The sequence below is a fragment of the Apis dorsata genome, unplaced genomic scaffold (genome assembly GCF_000469605.1).
Source record: "Apis dorsata unplaced genomic scaffold, Apis dorsata 1.3 scaffold_163, whole genome shotgun sequence".
Classification (NCBI taxonomy): domain Eukaryota; kingdom Metazoa; phylum Arthropoda; class Insecta; order Hymenoptera; family Apidae; genus Apis; species Apis dorsata.
In genome coordinates, this window is record NW_006263452.1 from 665,609 (window position 1) to 673,420 (window position 7,812).

The window sequence follows — 7,812 nt, forward strand, 5'->3', positions numbered from 1 at the left end:
GTGTCGCGATTCCACCAGTCGTCGTTCGAAGATCATAAAGATCCCCGTTGAAACATGGATGAAAAACGACTCGAAAACGAGACTCGACCAACGATTCGATAAATCTTGCGCGTAAATGTATACGCGTTCGAGGAAGAGGAACCGTGTAACTGTACCAGCCTTTTATTACCTCGGTATTAATGTATCTTCGCCTCTTTCAACCCGTCATTTACCTTACCAGTCGCTTTAAACCACCTGTACGCGTAGTTGTTACGAGCGAGATCCGACTACCACGCGTTTATTCGGCCGAATTCGAGAGGAAAGGATTTGTTCGTGGAACGATCGAATCGAATGATCCTCAAACCCCGATAACGGCAAATTCGGTGAATCGTCCCTCCATCAATACTGATCAGTTTATCTACGCGCTTTTAAACACGATTCAGATACGACGCGATTTCTAGACTCGGTTAAGGGACGCCTAGATCGATTCGATAGCAAATATTAACTTATCCTCGAATATTATATGTATAATATGTTTAACAATGTCTTTCCTTCTTGCTGAATCCCCCCGTTTATTTTCGATAATCTTTCTTCGCCAACTTTTTCTTTTTCCCTCCCCACAGTCCGTTGAAAGAGACATTATGACGGAGGGATTAACCTTGAATAATTATAACTCGACACGTCGACTATAATCAGAGCTCGGGAAGAGCGTTAAGATCCTCCAGTGTCTGTCACCCGTTGCCACTTGACGTTGCCGTTGAAATAATCTCTCCTCTTTTTAGCCGCTAGTCTCGGCCATTCGTTCAACAAGTCCATCCATATGTCATCTCGCGAGAAACAAATCATAGCTGTTGTCGGGCCATCGAAAAGGCAAAGCCACTTGTTCGAGCGAGCCGTCCTCTGGCATCCTCGCTTTGACCGAATCGCATGCATAACTAAGTCCTTGCTTCGATCGGCTATTTATTTAGACACCGGCTCGAAACTCGATGGCGCCAGAATATTTGCGATATTGCAGAGACCGGCTCCGAGAGTGGGCGGTTCAGGTGAAATGTTTATGCGTTTCGCGAAAGCTGCATACTCTTCCTCTTCAGGTGGGCAACTCGAAAATGCCTGCGAAAATGTTCCGTGAAAGGCCAATTTATATACGCGTGTGTTAGCGTTCCTACTATTCGGCTGCAATTTCGAGAACGGCCATGGAAGGCGGGAACCAGTGATAAATTCGTTTACTTTCGCGTACAAAGGAAAGTAAAGTGCACGAGGGAAACTTGGAATTGTATTGTTCATTCGATAGCCATTCGAATTCCAACGATCACTCGAAAATAATCATGGTGGAAATTGCGAGAATTTCAATGACCCCGGCGCACAAAGGATCCAAGATAAACTACGTCTCCTAGGACAGTTTGTATTTTGCCCTCTCCAGGTTTTCTCTGGTAAAATTGCATTTTACCTCGACGAAGGTACTAGGACGATCGAAACGATCCTCTTCCAATTCATACTGGGACGATTCGTTATTTATTGGACGAGCAACAAGTTTCTAGAGAATGGAATGGTTCGTTTCATTTTCATACAGCATCGAAAGCAACTTATCATTCCAGTGTTATAACGTCGAAACGTGAACACGAACCGGTCGATGACTTGTCAAGCTTTGCGAAAAACAAGAAACTACTGTGCACGACTCGTAATTATTCCGTTCTATTCGAACGCATCGATCTGTCAGACAGCTGCTCACGCGAACTGTTTTCGTCTAATCCGTCTATTCCTTTCCTACTACCCCGAAGGCATAATTAAAGTCTCGTAGATCATGCGTAAACGTGCCCTGATTTGTATGTAATAATGATGCTAATGGACGCGTTTGTCGGGATAATTGCACGAGCATAATTGGAAACGAGCGTTCGATCAAGCGACAAAAACGTATATGAGATATTGGTCCTTAGCATTCGAATGGATTTATTAAAGTTATATAAGTGTCAATGTCGTCACCGTCTTCTTGACGTCTTATTTTAACGATGCGATTAACGTTTCGAGAGAAGCTGCGCTAATTGACAAAAGGTTAAACTTGAAAAAGTTATTTTTTTTAATAACTTCGTCGAATTTTGAATACGAGAATGTCGTTTTTCCACGTTAAGAAAAAATATCCTCTCGAGAACATTTCAGCAATTACAACAATGATCTTCTTCTCCCCCGTCGGTCATGAATAAAACCGCGCATTCGCAGAAATTTCCTCCTAATTTTTCTATTCAGAATTCTATTCAGAATGGAACGGAGTTCATATTATACAACGAGTTGTACCGAATTTATTATAAAAACCGAATGTTCCATTGACGTTTATCAAAACTTCTTCTTTCCACCTTCGAAAAGAAACATTCTTGCTTTTATCATTAACCACGGGAGTGCAAGAACCACGTTGGGCTGATAGTACGTTAAAAGGTAGCACGAGAGATAAGCACGAGGAAGGTTAGATACGGGAATGTGTGTCGAGTAGTCTGCGACACTTTCAAATCCGTGTAACAGAGGAAGCAACCCGAGAAGGTTGCCGTGTGGGTCATACATAATGCAGGGACAAAGTAGAGATGAACGGGCATGTTAAATTCGCAATGCAAATTTCACGCGAAAACTTCCGATCGGTCGTCCCCATTGCGACGAATTCCTGTTTTTCATCAATAATTTACCTCCTCTTACTCTTTCTTTCTTTCCCTCTTTCTCTCTTTCTTTTTCCATCTCATCGACGAGCGTGCGAACTTCCATCGAGGGTATCTGGCGTCTTCATCTTCCGGTTCGTTCCGCTTTCTTTCAATAAGAATAGAATACATTTCGAGAGAAGATGAGAATGAATATACGTTTATACTCAGAAACTCGTGATGCAGTGTCGAATACTGATGCCGCTTTTCATTCTTGATCCCGCCTGAACCGATACCAATATTTTTGTGCACGATTCCTTTTCTTTATCTTCTCTCTTTTTTTTTTTTTTTTTTTTCTATATTTATTAACTATTCTATCGACAGTGCACGGAGTACACGTAAGACCTCTCGTCTTGTCGTCATCGAATCGATTCATTCATTCATCCTTACCCTAATCGAAACATCCCCCTTGCTCGGACCCAGGTAACAAGTAACACCGCTGGCTCACGTGCTCAACCCACGTTAGACGAATATCATTTACCAATAGATAGATCGGGTTACCGGCGGACCACCAACGGATAGAGAGCAAGAGTTACTTTACGCTGAATTAGGTCACCTGTTCCTCCGGTCTCCGCAGACAGGAAGTCGTTGAAGTTCGTCGATCACGCGGTGGTACACCCTCTCTTGGTTCCTAACGCCTCGTTGCGAGCCATTTTTTAACGAGTTGCTTCGTTGCACAGGAGGAAAAGAAAACGAAAGTACGTAAGTAACTCGTTCCAACTCGTAATTCATCTGATTATTTATGCAAAGGGATGTCAGTGTGAAACTGTGCGGATTGATTAAAACAAAACGATTGCACGAAAGCGTAACGTAGAGAAAAAGAAGAGGAGACCTCTATCCGCCTTGTTTCCTCCGAGTCGTTAGCGGACTGTCTCCTCAACGATTAGGTCATCTTCACCCTTGCGGCATTTTCATCCTCGACGACAAAGCCACGGCATATCCCGGATGCGATGATTATAGTTAAGAATCGCCGAGTCTTACCGGCCCCTTACTCTCGCCAATCTGTTCGTCCATCTCTTTCCTTCTTTCCCTCGTATATTAGCCGTTTCTCTCTTTCCTGTCTTCGAGACAGGACAACCACGTGCGCCCTGTCAGGGCCCACGCGACACCCATTATGGGCAATCGGCCCTTCAAATGCGCTATAATCGGCCGGGGCGATTCTTCAATCTCGCCCTGGAATGCGTCTTCAGTAAGTGGTCACGCTTGCCGGAATTATAATATTATCTAGTTGGAGCGCAACCGGACAAGAAGAATCATCAAACTCGTTATGCAACAATGTATACATTCCCGCGATGCGATCATTGAAAATTCTTTTTTACTTTTGAGGCGGATAGATTGAATAGATGATCACGACATTGATACAAATTTACGTACACATTATGGATACAAGCATTGATTTTATATTTCTCTCTACATATATGATTACTTGTATATAAATTAAACTAATATCAGTCCTCCGAACGAAACATAATTATCTTTACAAAAGTGTTTTATCTTTACTCATACTCGGATAGAATACATTTTTTTCGTACGGTATAAAATTACTTTCCTGTTTTACACACTTATGAAATATTACAGTACTTACGGCTTACACTGTGTATATATCACACAACACGTTATTAATATATTACAAACGTTCAAAAGAATCATTTCACAAGAACGAGAAATCTTGAGACCGCATTTGTCTCTATAATAAAAAATTCCATGACAAAAATTATTAAAAACTTACTTATTAATTACAAGTATTAATTACAAGTGATTAATTTTACTATCGTATATCATTATAGAAATTTAACAAATAGATAATGTCATGTATATTCGAAGAAGAATTAATTTTATAGAAATATTAAATAAATCCGATATAATACCTTTCAAAGTCATGTCGTCTAATCTAATAATTTATATAGGGAAAAAGAATATTAATTTTCCCCAGCACCATAGCACACAATTCATTACTAAACATAGAATTTTAAAAATTTCATTTCATTATAAAATAAGTAATATAAGCATTCACCATTTGAACTAAATATTATTGCATACCATTTATATGTAATAAATAAATTCATTATATGTGTGTTGAATTTAACAAAGTTATCATCCTAATGAAGCTGAAATAAATATCGATTTCATAAATACAAAATATCAATTTTGTTACGAAAATTTTTTCTTTAAATATCATTTCTTTTTTTTATTTTTTTTTTTATTTTAAATTAAAAAAGAGAATACGTGTACCTGTTAATATTCTAAATTATATAAAATTTTCAATTTGGACGGGGAATCTCTTGGCACATAATGGTCCATAGCATAATGGCACTTTCCGAAACCACTTTGTTAAAAGTGGATAAAAATTAATTGTATTGATATTTTGTTTGTTAAAGTTGTTCTACTATATCGTGATCGTTTTTGTAAGAATATTGTTTAAAACTACTTTTCTGAGAATGCTTTGTTCTTTGTAATTCCTTAGCGAAATACATTATCGTTTTCTTAAGTCCTTCTGCTAAAGGAACTTTTGGTTCCCAATTTAAATATTTTTTAGCTCTAGTGATATCTGGTCTTCTTCGCTGTGGATCATCTTCGACCGCGGCAAGTTCAACTATTTTACTATTAGTACCAACTAAATCTTTTATTATAAGAGCGAATTCTGCAATCAATTATAAATTATGCTTTTTTTTTCAAACCATTATATCAATTACTCTAAAAATATTTAATAACATCATATTTACCTTCTATTGTATGTTCCACAGGATTTCCAATATTTATTGGTTGAGTATAATTAGATGCCATTAAAGCAACTAACCCGTCGACTAAATCAGATACATATTGAAACGATCTCGTTTGTTTTCCACTACCATATATCGTGATCGAATCATTCTGTAATGCTTGTAGAATAAAGTTTGAAACTACACGACCATCATTCATATGCATTCTTGGCCCGAATGTATTAAAAATTCGTGCAACGCGTACTGAAACGCCCTCTTGTCTCATATATGCATAGCTTAATGTTTCAGCTACACGTTTTCCTTCGTCGTAACAAGCTCTTGGCCCTACGAAAATTATATTATCAATTATTTTCATTACAATTAATAAAAATTACAATCATTTCTATGTACCTATAGGATTCACATGACCCCAATAAGTTTCTGATTGAGGATGTTCATTAGGATCTCCATAAACTTCAGATGTACTGGCTATTAAAACTCTTGCTCCCACTCTTTTCGCAAGACCTGATATAAATCAAATAATTATATTTAATATTATTATAATAAAATATGAATTAATTATTTAAATGAACTGACTATTTAAATGGATTTTTTTAACTTTAAGTAGATATAATATATACATACCTAAAATATTTATTGTACCTAATGTATTTGTTTTTATTGTTTTAACTGGATTAAGCATATAATGTGGCGGACTAGCTGGGCTAGCAAGATGATATATTTCGTCAACTTCTAAATAAAGAGGTCTAACAATGTCATGATGAACAAGCTCAAAATTCTCATGGCCAACCCAATGTTCAACATTACGTTTTCTTCCAGTAAAAAAATTATCTACGACTATCACTTCATGGCCAGCAAGCATTAAACGATCAACCAAATGTGATCCAACAAAGCCAGCTCCACCTGTGACTAATATTCTTTTCCGGTTTTTATAATTAAGAAATTTGACTGTTGGGAAATCTTTTGATACTTTGTTTTCGATCTTAGCTTCAAGATGTTGTAATTTGCCCTCTAATTCACGAATTCGTATTTTTGCTTCTTCAATATCTTTAATATCAGTATAACGTATATTTTCATCAACTGCCTCTTGAACTTTTTCATTAACACTTTCAATTTCATTTACATCTCCTAGATGAGATTTACGATCTCGTGGGTGAACTCGGGTAAAAGATTGTTCATCTTCTGGATTTACTAATGTTTTATAAAATCCTAACACTGTCACATATGGAAAACATACGATATTATCAATGATAAGTAATGATTGATAAAAAAAAAATTGAGAAACCAATACGATTTTAAATATTTACCTAATATTATACAAATCACAGAAAAGGCAACCTGTTTCATCTTTCGTGGCGTGACAACCATGCTTTAACATTGTACATGTCACTAAAGATATTTATATTATTTTTCTAATCAACTTTGTATCACACATTAACATCATAATATTGTACGTAAAACGAAATATTCAACCACTATCATTTTCTGTTTTGTATAATTAGAAAAGATAACCTCTTACGTCATCACTATATGTTAATTTTGTAAAATTGTTAATATTTAATTGTTTCATTTAATTATTGATAATATAAGTATTGCTATCAGAGTTCTCTAATATAAACTTTTCACAAATTTTATTTTTTTTTATTATTCAAATAAAATCAGACTTAACATTTAACGAGACTTTACGTTCCATGGTCTAAAATACCGATCGCGCAAAGACTTAGAATATTTAGTATGCCCTCTATAATTTACAGAAGTAAATAATTCATCCTATCTTCTTGTTTAAAAATCATAATAGAATATATAAATATAGATTTTATTATATTTAGTTATATTTTTATATGATATTACAATATATTGTACAATATATATATATATATATTTATATTATATATATTATAATAATAAATATATATATTTTATATATATGAATTTCATTTAAAAGAAAAAAAATTAATTACAAAATTTCATCTAAAAATTTTTATATATATTTTATTGTATATAAATTAAATAAATTAATAAATATATAAAAATAACTGCTTCTTCTTTTCTTTATTATTATCTCTTTTCTTTATATATATCTCTATATTTTTCATATATTCTATATTTCTTGCTTACTAAAATGATTTTTAAATTATAATATAATACGTTTTTTTCTTTCTTAATTTTAACCTAATTATTGATAAAATACATTTTGTCGATAAGTAAGATACCCATCAAAAAGTTTTCGACGCCAACGCCATCTCGCGTTTGGATTCACGAAGCTCCAACTCGTTACTAGCATAACATGATATGCAAGGAGGTATGCGAAGTCATAGACAAGGAACGCAATATTGTGCGAGAAGGACAGAGAATATTTAAAAATACGCAATATGGAAAAATCATTAATTACTCGTTTTTTACTGAAAATTTCTGCACTTTTAAGCATGCATCTT

General features: G+C 35.2%; 1 protein-coding gene across 2 annotated transcripts; it reads right to left on the reverse strand.

Annotated features, from left to right (window-relative positions):
• Positions 1–4,152: 4,152 nt before the first annotated feature.
• LOC102677378 (UDP-glucuronic acid decarboxylase 1) lies at positions 4,153–7,108 on the reverse strand. 2 transcript variants are annotated; one of them, XR_004150195.1, is made up of 6 exons: positions 6,685–7,108; positions 6,002–6,592; positions 5,768–5,881; positions 5,381–5,701; positions 4,890–5,298; positions 4,153–4,765 (listed from the first exon to the last, which is right to left on the reverse strand). XR_004150195.1 is itself a non-coding variant. In XM_031509586.1 (5 exons), the coding sequence occupies exons 1-5, from the start codon at positions 6,743–6,745 to the stop codon at positions 5,030–5,032; spliced, it is 1,356 nt and encodes a 451-aa protein (XP_031365446.1). In that variant the 5' UTR covers positions 6,746–7,108; the 3' UTR covers positions 4,153–5,029. The 2 variants fall into 2 exon arrangements, 1 of the variants encoding a protein (XP_031365446.1); XM_031509586.1 differs by having other exon boundaries at positions 4,153–5,298.
• Between the last annotated feature and the right edge of the window lie 704 nt (positions 7,109–7,812).

Excerpts from the sequence above, each read along its gene's own strand:
- LOC102677378 (XM_031509586.1), bottom strand. The coding sequence starts at position 6,745 with ATGGTTGTCACGCCACGAAAGATGAAACAGGTTGCCTTTTCTGTGATT. Across the intron at positions 6,593-6,684 it reads TGTGATTTGTATAATATTAG|TGTTAGGATTTTATAAAACA; the intron begins GTAAATATTTAA and ends CATATGTGACAG. Across the intron at positions 5,882-6,001 it reads AGGTACAATAAATATTTTAG|GTCTTGCGAAAAGAGTGGGA; the intron begins GTATGTATATAT and ends GATTTATATCAG.